We start from the raw sequence: 23,655 nt of genomic DNA on the forward strand, positions 1-23,655 counted from the left end.
ACAATAAACCTGGTCTATCTACTTTAGCAAACTTTGTCCTCACCACCCACCCAATCCTGCATGTTTCTATAAAACCTCCACCCTCAGCTGGATGGAGCAGGGGGAGACTGCATGGCTGAAGAGGTCTGTCTGGGAAAGGGGGACACCTAGTCAACTGAATGCGTTCAACTGAAATTTGTCTTCCGCATTTAACCCAACTCCTCTGAATCCGAGAGGTGCAGGGGGCTGCCTTAATCAACATCCACGTCGTCGTTACCCAGGGAGCAGTTGTTGTTGGGGGTTAAAGGTAAAACGGCAGATGTTTCCACCTTGGCGGCTCAGGGATTCAAACCAGCGACCTTTCGGTTACTGCTGGTGGAGCAGGGGGAGACTGCGTGGCTGAAAAGGGTGACTGGTGTACTGTTAGTCTGGATAGGTGTAACAGCATTACAATAACACAAGACCGAGTCCACTCCATCAACAGATCTGGGGAAGAAAGGTCTGTTTGTTGGAGTGGCAGTGTGTGTGTGTGTGTGTATTTGTGTGTGTGTTCATGCGTGTCTGTGCGCGAGTGCGTTTGTGTGTGTTTCGTCGGGTTCCATGTCATTAGCTTGAGTCACTGTGGTTATGTGTTAATGTGACTCACAGTTCTGCAGTGCCAATGGTCACTGCCAGAGTTAGTCTCAGCCAATACCTTGGTCTATTAGCATTACAATTAAGCAATAATTCACACCCTTAGCGGCTAGCTGTTAGCTTTGCAGCAGCTAGCTAGCCGTTAGCTTCCCTCTCTGCGTCTCTATGCAGTCAGTGGCTAGCTTTTAGCCTTCTAGCAGCTAGCTAGCCGTTAGCTTCCCTCTCTGCGGCCCTATGCTTTCAGTGGCTAGCTTTTAGCTTTGTAGCAGCTAGCTAGCTGTTAGCGTTCCTCTCTCGGCAGTCAAGGTCAGTCGTCATCCCCCTCTGGAGCTTAGCAGGCGTGTCACTGGGTGACAAAAGCCATTAAGATGTAGGGAGATAGAGGAGCAAAACGCTGAGAAACACACTTTTATAAAAGCTCAGAGACAAATTGGTTGTGGCACATGGAGAGAGACAGAGAGAGGGGGGGGGGGGGGGCTGCTACTCCAGACTCAAAGCTCACAGGCGGTGAGGCTATTATGTCTTTCATCAGAACCAGGCTAGGGCCGGGACGATACCTGTGTGTGTGTGTGTGTGTGTGTGTGTGTGTGTGTGTGTGTGTGTGTGTGTGTGTGTGTGTGAGTGGGTTAAGGACACAAAACACGAAGCGGATTTAACTTCTTTAGAAAATCAGCGCTGATGTTGGAAACAAATATCATATTGTCATCATGAGTCATATTTATTTTCCTAGCGATAGCGCACAATGTTTTCCATACAGCAGGTTTTAAAATGACCAAAGAGTTTGTTCTGCTTCGTGTTTTCATTTTTGGCCAATAGAAAAAATATCCCGAAAAAGTATCGTCACAGACCTAAACCAGACCCAACCCAGTGGTTTCCGGACTGCATTCTCTTGTATCGTATTCTGTGTTGTGTCATTGGGGGTAAAGCAGCCATTTCCAGCTCAGTCGTTTGGAGGCTAAACAGAGTTTTGTTGTAGCGTTTCTAGAGCTTATCTCTCCTCAGGCTGCACTGAGGCAAGGCTGCCTGCTCATCTATTTACAGTACACCCCCCCACCACACACACACACACACACACACACACACACACACACACACACACACACACACACACACACACACACACACACACACACACAAACAGATACAAACATACACACAACCAGATACCCACATAGACACACTCATGGATACACGCACGTACACAAACACACACACACACACACACACACACACACACACACACACACACAAACAGGTACACACACACACACACGCATGGATGCACGCACGTACACAAACACACACACACACACGGTTGGTTTCTAGAGATTCTGGGCCCTGTGACTGCTGTGAGGCCTGTTCCTCCTCTCTTCCTCATGAATTAATCATTTAATAAGACAACTTCAAAGAGGAAACATCCTGTGCTGGAGAATGGGCTGGGCTGCTACTGCTGCTACTACTAACTATGACACTCCCACACACTGCTTCACACGCTACGTGTGTGTTTGAGTTTGTGCGGGTCATGTAGTGTGTAGCGTGTGTGTGTGTGTCCAACCAGTAGCAACCGCCATCTCCTCTTTTGTTTCCTTAAACACACAAGCCTGTGTATTGATTATATTCATTACAGAAACGCTGAAGGCTGTCAATAGAGGCACCATTCACTTGCTAATTTCATAATATGAATTGTTGATCTTATCCAGGTCTTCTCCTCCCTAACCTCTTCCTCTCTCTATCTCCCCTCAGCCTGAGGAGTTGGAGAGTGTCCACACACACAATTTCAAGCTTAAGCCCTTCAAGAAAGTCAAGAGCTGTGATGTATGTCAGCAGGCCATCACCAAGGATGGACTCATCTGTAAAGGTGAGTGGATGGATGGGAAAGTTGTCATTTTCACAGGGACACGATTCAGCACAATGGACAGCTTCTGTCTCTCTCTCCCTCTCTCTGCCATGTTTTTGACCACGATCCATTGGGGCTCCCCCCCATACCTCTATCCGTTTCTCTTTTTGTCAATTTCTCTCTCTCTCTATCCTCTCTCCTTCTCTCTTTCCCTCTCTCTCCCTCTATCCTCCCGTCCTTCTCTCTCTCCCTCTCCATCTCTCTCCCTCTCTCTCCCCCTATCCTCCCTCCTTATCTCTTTCCCTCTCTCTCCCTCTATCCTCTCTCCTTCTCTCTTTCCCTCTCTCTCCCTCTATCCTCCCGTCCTTCTCTCTCTCCCTCTCCATCTCTCTCCCTCTCGCTCTCTCTATCCTCCCCCTTTCTGTTTCTGTCTCTCTCTGTTATGAAAAGCTACCTCTTCACACAGAGAGCGGTTGACAAACCTCCGTCCAGTAAGCCCAGAAGCAGTCGGGGGGGAGTCTGGTCTGGGCTCAGTTTGAGGGCTTTGGCAGAGGCTTTGCTGTTAAAATTAGCCTGCTGCTGCTGCTGCAATAGCCCAGATAAGAGAGGGAGAAAGAAAGAGGGAGAGATTGGTTGGTGTAGAGAGGGGGAGAGGGGATGAGAGAGAGAGAACGAGAGAGAGCGAAAGAGAGAAATTAGGAAATTATGCTGTGACAAATATTGTATATTATGATCTTTGCTGGTAACATCCTTTGGATCTTTCTAAGCTGTCAGAGCTGCCAGTGTTTCCAAACAAAAGGCTAGAGTCACATGATCCTCGGAGCATTCTGCAGCCTCTTCCTGTCGCCGTCTGTGGTTGCCAGGAAGTGTTGCTATGGCCCCTCACAATGGGAGCCATCCTCCACTGACGCAGGGTGGCGTGTGGCCAGAGACAGAGAGACATGCGCACACATGCACTCGCATGTACACATACATACACATACGAGACAAGTAAGGATGAATGTATACGTTTTCTGCATATACAATAGAACTAGATTAACAGTCAAACCCCCATTAAATATACTGCTGCAATATAGCAAAGCATTTCTGCCCAGTGTCTCAATTTGATTAGCGCCATCTGTTGGCCGTAAAGAGTCTGTGTGTTTAATATTCCTATAATAAGCCTGTATGTTTGCTTTACACTGTCAGGCTCAATGTGCAATGCAGTCCTTAGGATTTCATTATAGCCTTGTCAGCAGTAGATTACTATATCCTGGCTTGGTGATGAGTACCTGGGGAACACACACACACACACACACACACACACACACACACACACACACACACACACACACACACACACACACACACACACACACACACACAGACACACACTCCACCTTGGGATCACTTGAGCTGGTGGTAGGAAGCAGGTGTGTGGGGTCAAAGGTCATCACATGGCCACATCACTTTACAACATGGCCTCTGTCACCCCCTGCCCACACACACTGCTCAGAGAGGACACACACGCGTGCTTGCAGCCTTACGCACATACACTAACCATCAACTATGTATCAAGTAAATATAATGACCTACAATCTTAAACAACAACCGACATGTGTATGACATTGTTGCACCTAACAAAATGGACTAATTGATCATGTTTATAAGCAGTTTATAGGCAGAATAGTGGGACTGTGATGTTGACTGTATCCTGCCACATGGGGGCAGCACAGAGGTGTTTAACAGCCCAGGGAAGGTTGCCAGTTCTGACCCCTGTAGCTCCTCTTAACTCCATCTCTCCTATCAAATCCCTGCTCTCCTAACAAGGTAAAGAGCTGGCCTTTTCCCACCCAATATGGCAGTCATCTGAGGCTAATGCAGCATCACAGGAGTGTGTTTATATCTATCTGTGTGTGTGTGTGTGTGTGTGTGTGTGTGTGTGTGTGTGTGTGTGTGTGTGTGCGTGCGTGCGTGCGTGCGTGCGTGCGCGTGCGTGCGTGTGTTTGGTTATTAAGAACAGTTCCAAGAGCAGCGTCTGAGAAAAAGCCAAGTCCTCAGGTCAGAGAGAATAGAATAGTATCTGTTACAACATGTGACCTTAAACTAACTCTGTGTTTTCTGCTGTCTTTCAGTGTGCAAGCTGGGCATCCATAAGAAGTGTGAGGTGAAGGTAAGGAAGCCATGGAATCCTTTCTGTTTTAATATCCTTGGTCTCCAGAGGAGAGTCAGAGGGGTGGTATTTTGGCAGAGACAAACAAATGGAACCAAAAAGGAAATGTTGTGTTTGTTAGGAGACATCAGTCCGCTCAGAGAGGCAGCTGTGCCTGTTTCACCCTGGCAGCTCCTGTTTTGTAGCACACATGGACACACGCACGCACACAGATACACACTCACTCGTACACGCACGCACATCCACTCACTCACTCACACACACATACAAACACACATGCACACAAACACACACACACAAACCCAACCCCCGGCCCTTGCCCCCATCCTCCTGAAAACAAGTGATGATGCTGTGGAAGAGGAAGAACACATGGAGAGAGGGAAGGAGAGAGAGACAGAGAAGGGAACGGGCGGAGGATGAAATCGTCAGAGCGCTAGGTTATTTTGGTTTTCAGATGTGTAACTACGGAGGTGGTAACTGAAGGGGACCTCTGTCTCTTTCTCTCCTTTTTTCTTGCACTCTTAGTGGTAGTGGTGGTTTGAGTGTATGAGAGTACCAAGCTTGTTGGACCATCTAATGCCACCTCCATACCCCCCTGTCCTCCCTCCCCCTCACCGCCGTACCCACCCTGTCCTCCCTCCCCCTCACCTCACCTCCGTACCCCCCTGTCCTCCCTCCCCCTCACCTCACCTCCGTACCCCCCTGTCCACCCTCCCCCTCACCTCACCTCCGTACCCCCCCGTCCTCCCTCCCCCTCACCTCACCTCCGTACCCCCCTGTCCTCCCTCCCCCTCACCTCCGTACACCCCTGTCTTCCCTCCCCCTCACCTCACCTCCGTACCCCCCTGTCCTCCCTCCCCCTCACCTCACCTCCGTACCCCCCCGTCCTCCCTCCCCCTCACCTCACCTCTGTACCCCCCTGTCCTCCCTCCCCCTCCCCCACACCTCCGTACCCCCCTGTCTTCCCTCCCCCTCACCTCCGTACCCCCCTGTCCTCCCTCCCTCCCCCTCACCTCCGTACACCCCTGTCTTCCCTCCCCCTCACCTCCGTACCCCCCTGTCTTCCCTCCCCCTCACCTCACCACCGTACCCCCCTGTCCTCCCTCCCCCTCACCTCACCTCCGTACCCCCCCCGTCCTCCCTCCCCCTCACCTCACCTCCGTACCCCCCTGTCCTCTCTCACCCTCACCTCCGTACACCCCTGTCTTCCCTCCCCCTCACCTCCGTACCCCACTGTCTTCCCTCCCACTCACCTCACCTCCATACCCCCCTGTCTTCCCTCCCCCTCACCTCACTTCCGTACCCCCCTGTCTTCCCTCCCCCTCACCTCCGTACCCCCCTGTCTTCCCTCACCTCACCTCCGTACCCCCCTGTCCTCCCTCCCCCTCACCTCCGTACTCCCCTGTCTTCCCTCCCCCTCACCTCTGTACCCCCCTGTCCTCCCTCCCCCTCACCTCCGTACACCCCTGTCTTCTCTCCCCCTCACCTCCGTACCCCCCTGTCCTCCCTCCCCCTCACCTCACCTCCGTACCCCCCCGCCCTCCCTCCCCCTCACCTCACCTCCGTACCCCACTGTCCTCCCTCCCCCTCACCTCCGTACACCCCTGTCTTCCCTCCCCCTCACCTCCGTACCCCCCTGTCTTCCCTCCCCCTCACCTCACCTCCGTACCCCCCTGTCTGCCCTCCCCCTCACCTCCGTACCCCCCTGTCTTCCCTCCCCCTCACCTCTGTACCCCCCTGTCCTCCCTCCCCCTCACATCTGTACCCCCTGTCTGCCCTCCCCCTCACCTCCGTACCCCCCTGTCTGCCCTCCCCCTCACATCTGTACCCCCCTGTCCTCCCTCCCCCTCACCTCCGTACCCCCCTGTCCTCTCTCCCCCTCCCCCCCCCTCCGTGATTGGGTCGCCACTGTTCAATCCCCCCCCCCCCCCCCCCCCTCGTCCAAATCTCCCTTCAGAAACTATACCACAAATGAATCAGTCTGTTTATTTATCGAAGGGTTACTACAGAAACCAGAGTTTTGTATTCCTCAAACATCCTGAAGAAAATTAGATCAATGAGGCATTGAGTCAAAGAAAGAAGGACAACAGTCAGTGAAATCTGGAATCATTCATGTCCTTATTTCGTTTGATTTTTTTTTATGGTTGTATTGTTGAAGTAGGAAATAGATATAAAGAATTTTTATCAATAGACTGTCAGCTTTTTAATACACCCACATTGCAGTATCACCTGAGTGGGAAAGTTCATCCTAAAATCAAAGATTATATGGTGCCAAATCTTAATAATAATAATAGTATGTTCTACGGAGTAATTCAAGGGTTTGTTTGTGAAGACAAACTCACAATGTGTTCATAGTCCTAATTACAGGTTGGGACTAATGATCCCTGTGTAGGACCTCTGCATACACTCTTAGAAAAACAGCCGATATCTAGAATCAATAAGGTGTCTTCGGCTGTCCCCATAGGAGAACACTTTGAAGACACAGATCTGGGATCAGCATACCGTCCTCATGATCATAACCTTAACAATTAGAAGGGACAATTTAAAACTGAGCTTAGAGCAGTGCTCTGCATAGTCGTTATCTTTACAGCAAGTTGCTTGCTTGCCGAACTGAACTATGTATCCTGTAGAGGCTGCAGTGAGAGACTCACAGGCGAAGGTTGGCTGGCTGTTAATGTTAGGTTAATGGGTAACATTGAATCTCTGAGATGGCTTTGTCCCTGAAGAAAATAGCCATACTATATCACAGTAAGAGGAAAGAGAGAGAACGTGAGAGAGAGAAACATTGTGGGAGAGAGAGAGAGACAAGAATAGTGAGAGGGAGAGAGAGAGCGATAGAGAGCGCAAAAGAGAGAAAAAGAGAGAAATATATAGAGAGAGTGCAAAAGAGAGAGAAAGAGAGAAATAGAGAGAGAGAGATAGAGAGAGAATGAAAGAGAGAAATAGAGAGAGAGAGAGAGAGCAGAAGAGAGAGAAACAAGGGTGAGAGTGAGAAGGAGAGAAGAAGAGAGAGAGAGAGAGAGAGAGAGAGCAGAAGAGAGAGAAACAAGGGTGAGAGTGAGAAGGAGAGAAGAAGAGAGGGAGAAAGAGAGAGAGAGAGAGAAAGAGAAAGCGAGAGAGAGAGATAGCAGAAGAGAGAGAAACAAGGGTGAGAGTGAGAAGGAGAGAAGAAGAGAGGGAGAAAGACAAATGGAGAGAGAAAAAAGAAGGAGATAAAGATAGACTGTTTAAAAGAGAGATGCTGAAATCAGTAGAGTCCTTTAGCTAACTAACCGGAGCCAAACAGATTCTAATCATAGATCTTGGAAAGAACTGAGTGTTTGAGCACGGTGGATTTCATCAACAATTACAGTCCCTTGGACAGACTTTATCCCTTTAATTCTGTTACTGCCTTTATCCCTGTGTTGGCTTAGCTAAGGCAAAACATTTATGTTAGCTTAATCCGCTGAAATGACCGCTAGATGAAAATAAATGAAACACAATGTTGTGATGGCGCGTTCATCGTCTCAGACCATAAACCACGGAGAAGCAAATAGCCTTAATGCAAACATGACTGTGGACTAAGGCCGATGGCCATGCTTTCTTTAGCTGACTCGGTGTTGACCTTGTACTGTAAACATGTCATACGAGGCTTTCTGTGATCAGGAAGACTTGGGGAGTGCTTATGCTAATCTTCAGCATTTCTTCTATCTTGATGTATACACACAGTGTCCCGAGACTACGGCTTTCATTTACATTCTCTCCTCATTTCACAACAACGTTATCTCGCTCTCGTTTCACAACATTGCTGTAACATCTCTGCAACATTCCTCTAACTTCGAACGGAAATAGAAAAGCAATGAAGAGCTGCTGCATGTCCCTCAGTTTAAGAGAGATGTACCAGAACACAACATCTGAACATTCCACAGACATAACCCAGTAGATACCCTCTAGCTACAGTGCTGACAGGCAGACAGGGGCTAATCGTCATGCTATCCCCGCATAGTTATAACTTGGATGAATATGTTTTCCTTTGCCTTTAAACACAAACCAACCGACTGTCTATCCATTGATCTATGTTGTTGAAACCGCAAAGGCGCTCTGGTTTCGGTCGTAGTGACTCGTTCCTGCTCGTTCATGTTTTGGGGGTGAGGGCTGTGTTGTTCTGCTGCTATAGACAGAGGAACTGTAGTGACCCTTCGGTGTTTGCTGTGGTTGTCGATGTGTAGGTGGTTGGTCTGGATTGTGTTATGTTGTGGTCCGGGGGTTTTACAGAGCTGGAGATGAAGCTGAAAGGCTTGGAGACAGTAGCTGTGCACGGCCCCAAAAAGGCGGTCACATCTTGGGGCCTCTCTCCTATGTTGGCTTTGTGGCCCACAACTTTTAGCCCTGTGAATTATCATGTGACCCACCAACAAATTCAAAAAACATGTTTCAAACCGCAACCCATTCCTAAGCTATGAGTTAAGACAGTGGTTCCCAACCAACTAGGACCTCTGGAGGTCTTGGCCTGTCCACAGGGGTACTAGAACCTCTGGGGGTCTTGGCCTGTCCACAGGGGTACTAGGACCTCTGGAGGTCTTGGCCTGTCCACAGTGGTACTAGGACCTCTGGAGGTCTTGGCCTGTCCACAGTGGTACTAGGACCTCTGGAGGTCTTGGCCTGTCCACAGGGGTACTAGGACCTCTGGAGGTCTTGGCCTGTCCACAGGGGTACTAGAACCTCTGGGGGTCTTGGCCTGTCCACAGGGATACTAGAACCTCTGGGGGTCTTGGCCTGTCCACAGGGGTACTAGGACCTCTGGAGGTCTTGGCCTGTCCACAGTGGTACTAGGACCTCTGGAGGTCTTGGCCTGTCCACAGTGGTACTAGGACCTCTGGAGGTCTTGGCCTGTCCACAGGGGTACTAGGACCTCTGGGGGTCTTGGCCTGTCCACAGGGGTACTAGAACCTCTGGGGGTCTTGGCCTGTCCACATGGGTACTAGGACCTCTGGAGGTCTTGGCCTGTCCACAGGGGTACTAGGACCTCTGGAGGTCTTGGCCTGTCCACAGGGGTACTAGGACCTCTGGGGGTCTTGGCCTGTCCACAGGGGTACTAGGACCTCTGGAGGTCTTGGCCTGTCCACAGGGGTACTAGGACCTCTGGAGGTCTTGGCCTGTCCACAGGAGTACTAGGACCTCTGGGGGTCTAGGCCTGTCCACAGGGGTACTAGGAACTCTGGAGGTCTTGGCCTGTCCACAGGGGTACTAGGACCTCTGGAGGTCTTGGCCTGTCCACAGGGGTACTAGGACCTCTGGGGGTCTTAGCCTGTCCACAGGGGTACTAGGACCTCTGGGGGTCTTAGCCTGTCCACAGGGGTACTAGGACCTCTGGAGGTCTTGGCCTGTCCACAGGGGTACTAGGACCTCTGGAGGTCTTGGCCTGTCCACAGGGGCTACTTGATAAGACTCATGAGACTGTTAGGTCTTCTGGTAAAATGCACATGGGGGGGGGGGGGGGGGGTGCTCAGCAAAATTCAATTGGTGCAATAGTAAGCAAAACATGTTGGGAACCACATAGCTAAGAGAACATGGTTTCAGACTACCAGTGGGCCCTGACCCCATCATTTGGGAATGGGAGACTCTGCTCCAAAGCAGAGAGGGGGGAAAGTGCCAACTATGTGTCTTCTGTACGGCGTGACAGCAAACACAGCTGGACTGTATGTCCTACTAACCTAGCCCTGAGCTGTCTCACAGCTACTAAAACACTAGCCATACCTCTACACTAACGTAACAGGAAGTAGTGTATTGGCCATGCATGTTACGTAGTATCCTAGTATGGATAGTATTGTGATACAGAAGTCACTGTGGTTGTATGAGTCATGACCAGTCAACAATAGGTTTGATGGACAGTGTGATGGACAGTGTGATGGACAGTGTGATGGACAGTGTGATGGACAGAGTGATGGACAGTGTGATGAACAGTGTGATGGACAGTGTGATGAACAGTGTGATGGACAGTGTGATGGACAGAGTGATGGACAGTGTGATGAACAGTGTGATGGACAGTGTGATGAACAGTGTGATGGACAGAGTGATGGACAGAGTGATGGACAGTGTGATGGACAGTGTGATGAACAGTGTGATGGACAGTGTGATGAACAGTGTGATGAACAGTGTGATGAACAGTGTGATGGACAGAGTGATGGACAGTGTGATGGACAGTGTGATGAACAGTGTGATGAACAGTGTGATGGACAGTGTGATGGTCAGTGTGATGGACAGTGTGATGGACAGTGTGATGGACAGAGTGATGGACAGTGTGATGGACAGAGTGATGGACAGTGTGCCCTCAGCTATACTGAAACCTAGTGGGTTTCCCACGTCTCAGAATGGATTTCCAGCTGTCTCTGCTCCTGCTGCTTCTGAACCCCATTCCCTCTGCCGTTCCCTAACTACTCTATTACTGTGCTGTCACAGAAAAGCTTTCTGGAATGCTGCTGTCGTGCTGTGGGATCTTGGGTTGGAGTCGCCAGAATTGGTTTGGCGTTGAGGGTTAAGGGAGGGAAAGGGGGAGGAGGGAGAGAAGAGAGAAAAGAGAAAGAGGGGGGGGGGGGGGGGGGGGGGGTAGGTTTTGGCCATGTCTCTGGCTCGCTTTCCAACCAGACCCTGAAGCTGTCGTCTCCACTCACCCCAAACGCACTCCTCAGTCTTACTCTCAAAACATGCTGTTTTTGTGCTCAGTCTTGATGATATGCTTTGAGATATTATCATAGTAAAACAGTTGATCTCATTGACACACACATCCTGTGTTTTCCAGTTATTTTTAGCTTGGGAAATGTTGTGAAAATGGAGCTGTTGCTTTCCACTACACAGGCTACACAGTAGTGACACAGTATACAGGCTAGCGCTCATTACCGGTTACCACTAGCTGTTTACGTATCAGACACTGGCAGACCATTGCTGCCTGAAAAGAACCCAGTGTTCCAGTAATCAGGTCTGTAAACTTCCTCTAGTCGTCAATGCTGACAGTTGTTGGATGCAGTCCAGGGGTTTATAACGAGACGTGGAGGAAATGACTTGTGGCCGTGGTCCATGGGTGGACCACCTAACCGACCGACCCGGGCCGGGTGTGTGACTGTGACTGTTACTGGGCCTTCACATTGTGTTAGTGTGAGAGATGGAGCAGGGTGATGTTTTGGAATTGTGAAGTCGACTCCACTATTGGTATGAGTTCTAAGAACCCTCGAAGGGATTCTAGTTTCTCCGAGTGCCACTCTAGGGATCCATTCTGACAGCAACTAAAATACAGAGATGTTAAAAAAACAGTGGCAAAAACACTACAAATACTCAACATGGCACTTGATTCATAACAAGTTTAGGACACTGCTGATTGCCTTCTGTTCACTTGAAACCTGCATAAGTAGTTGACTTCTCAGTTGTAAGGTTTTGATAGTGACTGTAGTAGTATTGAATTGTAGTCATTTTTGCAGAACATTGCCTGAACGATTCTATCCAGACCAAAACACCAACTCTGCTGCATCTAGAATTAGATTCCACTGTAAAGTCACACACGTCCGCTGCCTCTCCTTTTAGAAACAGTCAGGTTCTTCTGTCATTCCAAGAAAACAGCAGTTGGAAATAATCCTCACAAGACGAGTCAGGCGGTCGCGTTTCATCTTAAGTTGGCCACAAATCCATCTCGGGATTACTGATCTGCTGCTTGCCTAACCATAACATTAAGATGAGCAGATAATTGGCTATCGAGGAGGGAGAAATGGATTTATTAGAGGCAGAATTTAGAGAAACAACACTTCAATGGGCAGTCACGAAATGTAGGGAATCTTTAATGACTTTGTCAATGACTTGTTTTGTTCTGTCGGTTTGTGTCTGAGAATGTCTGACAATATACACATGAAGGATCTTAATTTGAGCCTGCAAGGAAAAGAATACATGTGAATTATTATGTGAATTGTAATTAATGGACATTTTTATTTATTTATTTATTTTTATTTATTTTTTTCTCCCCAATTTCGTGGTATCCAATTGTTTTTTAGTTGCTACTATCTTGTCTCATCGCTACAACTCCCGTACGGGCTCGGGAGAGACGAAGGTTGAAAGTCATGCGTCCTCCGATACACAACCCAACCTAGCCGCACTGCTTCTTAACACAGCGCACATCCAACCCAGAAGCCAGCCGCACCAATGTGTCGGAGGAAACACCCGACAAGGACATCCCTACCGGCCAAGCCCTCCCTAACCCTGACGACGCTAGGCCAATTGTGCGTCGCCCCACGGACCTCCCAGTCGTGGCCGGTTACGACAGGGCCTGGGCGCGGACCCAGAGTCTCTGATGCCACAGCTGGCTCTGCAGTACAGCGCCCTTAACCACTGCGCCACCCGGGAGGCCCATTAATGGACATTTTTGACCAAGGCCTTTAAAACTGACTGGAGAGGGAAGGAGAGTGAAGGGGTGGGTTGTCAGGTAGAATGAGAGATAGCGGTGGAGAGAAAGAGAGATGGAAGGGAGATAGTGAGAGTGAGCAAGAAAGCGAGAGAGAGGAAAAGAGGGGAGAGAGATAGAGTGAGAAAGAAAGTGAGAAAGATAGATAGCAAGAAAAACGAGACAGAGAGAGAGAGAGGAGAGATGAGGACACACTCCATGCCTCTACAGAAGCCATTCTGTTTCCCAGGCACAAACACTCCACTTCAAAGGGCCATCACAGTGTCGCCATGGCAACAGCCTTCACTGGCATAGATATACAGGAGATAGATTGCATTAGCAGACAGATGGTAGAGAGAGAAGGAAAGAGGGGAGTGAGATAGAGTGAGAGAGAAAGAAAGCAAGAGAGAAAGATACAGGAGATAGATTGGACTAGCAGACAGCCGGTATGACAGAGATATACAGGAGATAGATTGGACTAGCAGATAGACGGTATGACAGAGATAAACAGGAGATAGATTGGACTAGCAGATAGACTGTATGACAGAGATATACAGGAGATAGATTGGACTAGCAGACAGATGGTATGACAGAGATATACAGGAGATAGATTGGACTAGCAGACAGACGGTATGACAGAGATATACAGGAGATAGATTGGACTAGCAGACAGACACTATGGCAGAGATATACAGTAGATAGATTGGACTAGCAGACAGACGGTATGGCAGAGATATACAGGAGATAGATTGGACTAGCAGACGGACTGTATGGCAGAGATATACAGGAGATAGATTGGACTAGCAGACAGATGGTATGACAGAGATAGACAGGAGATAATTTGGACTAGCATACAGACTGTATGGCAGAGATATACAGGAGATAGATTGGACTAGCAGACAGACTGTTTGACAGAGATATACAGGAGATAGATTGGACTAGCAGACAGACTGTATGGCAGAGATATACAGGAGATAGATTGGACTAGCAGACAGACGGTATGACAGAGATATACAGGAGATAGATTGGACTAGCAGACAGACTGTATGGCAGAGATATACAGGAGATCATTTGGACTAGCAGACAGACTGTATGACAGAGATATACAGGAGATAGATTGGACTAGCAGACAGACTGTATGACAGAGATATACAGGAGATAGATTGGACTAGCAGACAGATGGTATTGCAGAGATATACAGGAGATAGATTGGACTAGCAGACAGACTGTATGGCAGAGATATACAGGAGATAGATTGGACTAGCAGACAGATGGTATTGCAGAGATATACAGGAGATAGATTGGACTAGCAGACAGATGGTATTGCAGAGATATACAGGAGATAGATTGGACTAGTAGACAGATGGTATTGCAGAGATATACAGGAGATAGATTGGACTAGCAGACAGACTGTTTGACAGAGATATACAGGAGATCGATTGGACTAGCAGACAGACTGTATGGCAGAGATATACAGGAGATAGATTGGACTAGCAGACAGACTGTATGGCAGAGATATACAGGAGATAGATTGGACTAGCAGACAGACTGTATGACAGAGATATACAGGAGATAGATTGGACTACAGACAGACTGTATGGCAGAGATATACAGGAGATAGATTGGACTAGCAGACAGACTGTATGGCAGAGATATACAGGAGATAGATTGGACTAGCAGACAGACTGTATGGCAGAGATATACAGGAGATAGATTGGACTAGCAGACAGACGGTATGACAGAGATATACAGGAGATAGATTGGACTAGCAGACAGACTGTATGGCAGAGATATACAGGAGATCATTTGGACTAGCAGACAGACTGTATGACAGAGATATACAGGAGATAGATTGGACTAGCAGACAGACTGTATGACAGAGATATACAGGAGATAGATTGGACTAGCAGACAGATGGTATTGCAGAGATATACAGGAGATAGATTGGACTAGCAGACAGACTGTATGGCAGAGATATACAGGAGATAGATTGGACTAGCAGACAGATGGTATTGCAGAGATATACAGGAGATAGATTGGACTAGCAGACAGATGGTATTGCAGAGATATACAGGAGATAGATTGGACTAGTAGACAGATGGTATTGCAGAGATATACAGGAGATAGATTGGACTAGCAGACAGACTGTTTGACAGAGATATACAGGAGATCGATTGGACTAGCAGACAGACTGTATGGCAGAGATATACAGGAGATAGATTGGACTAGCAGACAGACTGTATGGCAGAGATATACAGGAGATAGATTGGACTAGCAGACAGACTGTATGACAGAGATATACAGGAGATAGATTGGACTACAGACAGACTGTATGGCAGAGATATACAGGAGATAGATTGGACTAGCAGACAGACTGTATGGCAGAGATATACAGGAGATAGATTGGACTAGCAGACAGACAGTATGGCAGAGCTAATAGCCGGGTAAAGGGCCGATGACTGATGGTATAATCTACCCTCCCAGCTTGTCTGGAGGGAAAGCACCAAGTTCACCCAGAGTGCATGAAATCTAAATCTACCCCACAGGAGATCAAGCACCAGCAAGCACACGAAAACCATCTCAAGTATCCTAAATCATTTCCCATTTATGGTTTGTGGTTCGTTCCTGCTGAGATACGTCTTAAGACTGGATCCTGGCTAGAAACATTGGTTGTATTGATCTGGCTTTATCTCAAGACAAACTGAAAAAGCGTTGGAAAAGGTGGCTCACAACACATGAATGTTTGGATAACACAAAACCAGCTCTTCTTTCTATTCAAACATTCAAACAGCCACCCAGTGTTATACATTACATTCTGTTATCTACCTGCCTGTACACCAACAGCGCTGATTTCCAACCTGAAATAGAATAATAAATTCTCTCAGATCTATAGTGTGCTGTGTAGATGTAGAGGAATGTACACACACACTGCACCTGGGACTGACTGTGTGTTGTAGAACCAGCTAGAGCATGGTCATGGGTAGAGGTCGACCGATTATCGGCCAATTTAAAAAAAAAATGTTTTTGTAATAATGACAATTACAACAATACTGAATTAACACTTTTAACTTAATAGAAAAATCAATAAAAACCAATACAAATAAAATCATCAATAAAAATCTATTTAGCCTCAAATAAATAATGAAACATGTTCAATTTGGTTTAAATAATGCAAAAACAAAGTGTTGGAGAAGTAAAAGTGCAATATGAGCCATGTAAAAAAGCTAACGTTTAAGTTCCTTGCTCAGAACATGAGAACATATGAAAATTGGTGGTTCCTTTTAACATGAGACTTCAATATTCCAAGGTAAGAGGTTTTAGGTTGTAGTTAATATAGTATTTATAGGACTATTTCTCTCTATACCATTTGTATTTCATATACCTTTGACTATTGGATGTTCTTATAGACACTATAGTATTGCCAGTGTAACAGTATAGCTTCCGTCCTTCTCCTTGCTCCTACCTGGGCTCGAACCAGGAACACATCGACAACAGCCACACCCGAAGCATCGTTACCCATCGCTCCACAACAGCCGCGGCCCTTGCAGAGCAAGGGGAACAACTACTCCAAGTCTCAGAGCGAGTGACGTTTGAAACGCTATTAGCGCTAACTAGCTAGCCATTTTACATCAGTTACACCAGCCATTAGGCTGATAGGCTTGAAGTCATAAACAGCGCTGTGCTTGTGAAGAGCTGCTGGCAAAACGCGAAAGTGCTGTTTGAATGAATGCTTTACAAGCCTACCACCGCTCAGTCAGACTGCTCTATCAAATCATAGACTTAATTATAACATAACACACAGAAATACGAGCCTCTGGTCATTAATATGGTCGAATCCGGAAACGATCATTTCGAAAACAAAACGTTCATTATTTCAATGAAATACGGAACCGTTCGGTATTTTATCTAACGGGTGGCTTCCCTAAGTCTAAATATTCCTGTTACATTGCACAACCTTCAATGTTATGTCAAAATTACGTAAAATTCTGGCAAATTAGTTCGCAATGAGCCAGGCTGCCCAAAATGTTGCATATATCCTGACTCTGCGTGCAATGAACGCAAGAGAAGTGACACAATTTCACCTGGTTAATATTGCCTGCTAACCTGGATTTATTTTAGCTAAATATGCAGGTTTAAAAATATATACTTCTGTGTATTGATTTTAAGAAAGGCATTGGTGTTTATGGTTAGGAACAGTCGTCCAACGAATGTGCTTTTTTCGCAAATGCGCTTTTGTTAAATAATCCCCCAGCGTTGCATCGATTATATGCAACGCAGGGCACGCTAGATAAACTAGTAATATCATCAACCATGTGATAACTAGTGATTATGATTGATTGTTTTTTATAAGGTAAGTTTAATGCTAGCTAGCAACTTACCTTGGCTTCTACTGCATTCGCTTAACAGGCAGGCTCCCCGTGGAGTGCAATGAGAGGCAGGTGGTTAGAGCGTTGGACTAGTTAACTGTAAGGTTGCAAGATTGTCTCCCCCGAGCTGACAAGGTGAAAATCTGTCGTTCTGCCCCTGTAGGCAGTTAACCCACCGTTCCTAGGCCGTCATTGAAAATAAGAATGTGTTCTTAACTGACTTGCCTAGTTAAATAGAGGTATAAAAAAAAAAATAATAATAATAATTCAAAATTAGCTAAATCGGCGCCCCAAAATTCCGATTTCCGATTGTTATGGAAACTTGAATTCGGCCATTCCGATTAATCGATCGACCTCTAGTTATGGGTGGAACTGGCTCTGAGCCTGCCAACTCATGTTTAACCTGTATGCTGAGAATGTGATGATAGATAGAAAGATAGAAAGAGAGATAGAGGGTAGACCGAGAGAGTGAGAAAAGACACAGAGAGAGAGAGAGGTAGAAATAGAGAGGGAGGTGGAGAGACAGAGAGAGAAAGAGAGAAATAGAGAGAAAAACAGAGTGAGAGAAAGAGAGACAGAAACAGATTCTAACATGAGGAAAGAAGGAGGGATTTAGAGTGTTCTGTCAATCACATTCCAAGCCCCCCCCCCCCCCCATCCTGTTAAGGAAGTTCTGCTTTTCATACACACAGCACCTCTTTCCATCATAAGCATGCGTGTACATCAACAGCGGAAGAACCAAAGGGGGGAAGAAAAAGCAAGAGAGAGAGAGAGAGAGAGAGAGAGAGAGAGAGAGAGAGAGAGAGAGAAAGCCAGAGGGAGATAACATAGATTATGTAAAGGTCAAGCTGTAGGCATGAGGGAAGAACAGAACACAACAGTAGGTTTTAGTCCCAGTCTGCATCCAGAGCTCTCTCTAGTTTAGGGTACTGCAGTCAGAAGAAGCCTGGAGCCTTGGCCTTATATAGTGTGTTTTCAACTTTGTTGGCCGCACACGGATTGAACAGAAGCCAGCGGCATTAAGTGTGGATCCTGGAGAAGTTGAGAGGTGTGTGCATACACACACGCTCGTGCTTGTGCACACGCACAGATTCACTGACTAGCTGGTCTGGCACGCGTTTGGGATTATTCCTGTTGTTTTGAGCGGAGGGGGGGCAGACAGTGGGAGAGTGTCTCTATTTGGTATCTGGAGGGAGAGAGACAGTAGAGAGGGGAGAGAGAGAACGAGGGAGAAGGAGAAAGAGGGAAGAGGAGAGGGAAGGAGAGAGAACGTGAGAGAATTCCATCGTTGAACAGGTAAGAGCGCTGGCTGTACTGTGTCCTCTGATGTTATGGATTGATTGATACTGTGTTCTGTTTTGGCTTGTTGGGTGGAAAGCTCATTCTGAGATAGTCTTAGGTGTCAAAATCAATAAACACAAGTTCTCTTTGTCTTCATCTGCCAAAAGACATGATGGAGGAGCTGGAAGATGTTTTACATTGTAACTACTTACAATGTCCTTTGTTGTAATTATATTGCATGTGGATTTCTAATAAGAGGTACTTGAAAAAAACAATGAAAAAATCTATTGCCATTTCAGACGTAAATCAATGCATATCATGTAACCAAACTATGAGTGTGTCGGCTGATATGGTAGGCTACTGTCCTTCAGTACATAAGAAGTAGTTAGCGCTCCAGCCACACTGTGTTCTGCAGGTTTCCCATGTGTTACGCTGTAGTCCTGGGAAAGTGGCTCTCTGGGGAGCTGGCTAGAGTTCCTTTGAGTCTCGCTCTGCTTTCATGTCCCTAGCGGAGGTGTTTTGTGACTGGTCTAGAGGAGAGTTGAGCTGGCGGAGGGAGAGCGGAGGTGTTTTGTGACTGGTCTGGAGGAGAGTTGAGCTGGCGGAGGGAGAGCGGAGGTGTTTTGTGACTGGTCTGGAGGAGAGTTGAGCTGGCGGAAGGAGAGCGGAGGTGTTTTGTGACTGGTCTGGAGGAGAGTTGAGCTGGCGGAGGGAGAGCGGAGGTGTTTTGTGACTGTTCTGGAGGAGAGTTGAGCTGGCGGAGGGAGAGCGGAGGTGTTTTGTGACTGGTCTGGAGGAGAGTTGAGCGGGCGGAGGGAGAGCGAAGGTGTTTTGTGACTGGTCTGGAGGAGAGTTGAGCTGGCGGAGGGAGAGCGGAGGTGTTTTGTGACTGGTCTGGAGGAGAGTTGAGCTGGCGGAAGGAGAGCGGAGGTGTTTTGTGACTGGTCTGGAGGAGAGTTGAGCTGGCGGAGGGAGAGCGGAGGTGTTTTGTGACTGTTCTGGAGGAGAGTTGAGCTGGCGGAGGGAGAGCGAAGGTGTTTTGTGACTGGTCTGGAGGAGAGTTGAGCTGGCGGAGGGAGAGCGGTGGTGTTTTGTGACTGGTCTGGAGGAGAGTTGAGCGGGCGGAGGGAGAGCGAAGGTGTTTTGTGACTGGTCTGGAGGAGAGTTGAGCTGGCGGAGGGAGAGCGGAGGTGTTTTGTGACTGGTCTGGAGGAGAGTTGAGCTGGCGGAGGGAGAGCGGTGGTGTTTTGTGACTGGTCTGGAGGAGAGTTGAGCTGGCGGAGGGAGAGCGGTGGTGTTTTGTGACTGGTCTGGAGGAGAGTTGAGCTCGAGAGGGAGAGCGATGGTGTTTTGTGACTGGTCTGGAGGAGAGTTGAGCGGGCGGAGGGAGAGCGAATGTGTTTTGTGACTGGTCTGGAGGAGAGTTGAGCTGGCGGAGGGAGAGCGGAGGTGTTTTGTGACTGGTCTGGAGGAGAGTTGAGCTCGAGAGGGAGAGTGGAGGTGTTTTGTGACTGGTCTGGAGGAGAGTTGAGCTCGAGAGGGAGAGTGGAGGTGTTTTGTGACTGGTCTGGAGGAGAGTTGAGCTGGCGGAGGGAGAGCGGTGGCTGGCGGAGGGAGAGCGGTGGCTGGCGGAGGGAGAGCGTAGGTGTTTTGTGACTGGTCTAGAGGAGAGTTGAGCTGGCGGAGGGAGATCGGAGGTGTTTTGTGACTGGTCTGGAGGAGAGTTGAGCTGGCGGAGGGAGAGCGGAGGTGTTTTGTGACTGGTCTGGAGGAGAGTTGAGCTGGCGGAGGGAGAGCGGTGGTGTTTTGTGACTGGTCTGGAGGAGAGTTGAGCTCGCAGAGGGAGAGTGGAGGTGTTTTGTGACTGGTCTAGAGGAGAGTTGAGCTGGTGAAGGGAGAGTGGAGGTGTTTTGTGACTGGTCTAGAGGAGAGTTGAGCTGGCGGAGGGAGAGCGGAGGTGTTTTGTGACTGGTCTAGAGGAGAGTTGAGCTGGCGGAGGGAGAGTGGAGGTGTTTTGTGACTGGTCTGGAGGAGAGTTGACCTGGCGGAGGGAGAGCGGTGGCTGGCGGAGGGAGAGCGGTGGTGTTTTGTGACTGGTCTAGAGGAGAGTTGAGCTGGCGGAGGGAGAGCGGTGGTGTTTTGTGACTGGTCTAGAGGAGAGTTGAGCTGGCGGAGGGAGAGCGGAGGTGTTTTGTGACTGGTCTGGAGGAGAGTTGAGCTGGCGGAGGGAGAGCGGTGGCTGGCGGAGGGAGAGCGGTGGCTGGCGGCGGGAGAGCGGTGGTGTTTTGTGACTGGTCTAGAGGAGAGTTGAGCTGGCGGAGGGAGAGAGGTGGTGTTTTGTGACTGGTCTAGAGGAGAGTTGAGCTGGCGGAGGGAGAGCGGTGGTGTTTTGTGACTGGTCTAGAGGAGAGTTGAGCTGGCGGAGGGAGAGCGGAGGTGTTTTGTGACTTGTCTAGAGGAGAGTTGAGCTGGCGGAGGGAGAGCGGAGGTGTTTTGTGACTTGTCTAGAGGAGAGTTGAGCTGGCGGAGGGAGAGCGGAGGTGTTTTGTGACTTGTCTAGAGGAGAGTTGAGCTGGCGGAGGGAGAGCGGTGGCTGTGTTTTGTGACTGGTCTAGAGGAGAGTTGATCTGGCGGAGGGAGAGCGGAGGTGTTTTGTGACTTGTCTAGAGGAGAGTTGAGCTGGCGGAGGGAGAGCGGAGGTGTTTTGTGACTTGTCTAGAGGAGAGTTGAGCTGGCGGAGGGAGAGCGGTGGCTGTGTTTTGTGACTGGTCTAGAGGAGAGTTGAGCTGGCGGAGGGAGAGCGGTGGCTGTGTTTGTGACTGGTCTAGAGGAGAGTTGATCTGGCGGAGGGAGAGTGGTGGCTGTGGTTGTGTTTCATCTTTACTGTAACCTGTGGCTGACAGGATGGACAGATCCACCGCTGAAGCTACAGTATAACGATAGGTCAACCCAAGAGGTGTGTGTGAGTGTGGGAGTGGGAGGGAGGGATCTGTGTATATGTGTGTGTGTGTCATGTATGTGCCAGACAGATACAGAACTAGATGTCGGCCTCTACCTTCAGTAATTTTACTCTCTTTTTCGCCTCCTCGTAGACTCCTTTTCGTCTCCATCTCTACAGAACCTCCATTTTCCCCTGTCTTCCTCCCTCTCTCCCTGCCCTCCCTCCTCCCTTTGAGGAATTGACTGATGACCACCGTCATTCCCCTTTAACCCTGGGCTAACACGGCAGTTATAAGCGGGAGGTCAAAGTGTCGCAGGCCACTAAATCTTCTCTCTGTTCTAGCAGTCAAAACAAGACAGAAGAATCCTGTTTGTTATGGTTGAGCTGTAACACATTTTGGCGGATGGAAAGACATTTCCTAACGTTTACCTGTCCAGGGTGTTATGTGATTGTGAAGCATGAAACAGCAATAACAATTTTTTTTTTTTGTGTCAGTTCAATTTAAATTCGATCAATCTGAGAGAAAGAAATAGGTGGCAGTTTCATAAAACCCGTTCCGTGCAAATTCTTTATTACCATAGACGAGCTGCTAAATGTCATTTTCTCCTCCAAACACTTAGACCGAAACACTTACCAATTGACACTGCGAAAGCCCTTCCAATTCAGAATTGCACCTCAGGCATTTTCATTTTCATTGGTCACCATTAGTCCAGAGCAGAAAATTCCCCACCGCTTTCCTCAGCACTCCCAGAAAACCTCTTACCCTGCCAGAACAGCCTTAAATCAATGCTTCCCACCATCTCGTCCTCCAACATTAAGATGCTGTGAGCGAATAATGGCTGTGGACTGACGTCTTTCCAGATAGATCCATTCCTTTGCAAAACAGTTTCTCCTCTCTTCATCCAAATCCATCTCTTTACCTTTAAACTGGATTCCCTCGTGCCAAACTCTGTAACGCCTCGTTATTGGACGACTCGGAGAAGCCAAACTTCATCAAACCCTCAGGAGACAGACTAGACTAGAGGAACGATGTGTTATGAACAGCTTCTGGCCCATGGTGAGTCAACAGAGGTTGTGAATGTGTATTTGTTGAAGTAGATGCTTTAGAGATGAAACCAGACATTTTCATGTGACGTTTGTTTAATATTCTAACACATATGTGACATTGAATGCAGCTGACTGTGAGAGAACTGTGAAAATACTCCCTCCTCAAAGTGCAGCTAAGTTGGCTTCATTAATAGTATGTGTTGTAAAGTGTAGCTACAGTCAGGTTTTAGTGTGTCTGTCTACATGTGTTTAGCTCACACTGGCTTGGACACAGTATGTGTGTGTCTCTGTGTGTCGTTGACATTGGCTTGGCAACCCGGCCCCTCTGTGCTTTTGTTCTCTAGTCAACAGAACCATTAGTGGTACTCTGAGTGAAAACATCCCGCTGTCAGTTCTGATTCAACATGAACTCTGAGTGATACCTGGCCATGGACCATCCATAGAGAATCCTACTCCTATTAGCTCTGTCCAACTCAGTTCAACTCAGCCACGCAGGCCAGTAATGACCATAACATGCCTGCTTAAGACCTCCAATAGCTGTCCTGCGGAGAGGCGATGCCTTTGTGTGGTCATTATGAAGGTCTCCTCGTTATGAAACTCCAATTGGCTTCCACATCAGAGGTTTTCAACCTGCGTCCAACGCTAGCCACAATTGCACATATTATATTAATCTATTTCTTCTGGAGAAAGATATTCCGTGGTTATGAAGGTATGGCTGTGGTTTTGGTTGAATGTTGGATCCATAGAAGGTATGAGAGGTTAGCCGTAGGCAGCACACACTCTCACCGCTAACCGTGGTTTAATGGATCTTGTGTTCCCACACTAATGTTAATGTTGTGTTGATGTTGTGTTAATGTTGTTTTCATGTGTGTTAATGTTGTGTTGGCTTAATGGTGTTATAATGTGTGTTTATGTTGTGTTGTGTTAATGTTGTGTTAATGTTGTGCTACTGTTATGTTCAAGTTGTGTTAATGTTGTCTTAATGTTGAGTTGGCTTAATGTTGTTTTAATGTGTGT

The 23,655-nt window shown here is 48.0% G+C and overlaps 1 protein-coding gene across 8 annotated transcripts in view; it reads left to right on the forward strand.

The window, feature by feature from the left end:
* LOC110495438 (tensin) overlaps positions 1-23,655 on the forward strand; it is a 225,381-nt gene that overhangs the window by 117,960 nt on the left and 83,766 nt on the right. For 7 of the 8 annotated variants that reach the window (XM_036951922.1, XM_036951925.1, XM_036951926.1 and 4 more), the window contains exons 2-3: positions 2,356-2,470; positions 4,564-4,601. In XM_036951922.1, the coding sequence (XP_036807817.1) occupies positions 2,356-2,470; positions 4,564-4,601 (153 nt within the window). Of the gene's footprint in view, positions 1-2,355; positions 2,471-4,563; positions 4,602-18,067; positions 18,666-23,655 lie in introns of those variants that run through there. The other variant, XM_036951930.1, reaches the window with a different exon arrangement.

This window comes from Oncorhynchus mykiss, chromosome 18 (genome assembly GCF_013265735.2).
Source record: "Oncorhynchus mykiss isolate Arlee chromosome 18, USDA_OmykA_1.1, whole genome shotgun sequence".
Lineage (NCBI taxonomy): Eukaryota > Metazoa > Chordata > Actinopteri > Salmoniformes > Salmonidae > Oncorhynchus > Oncorhynchus mykiss.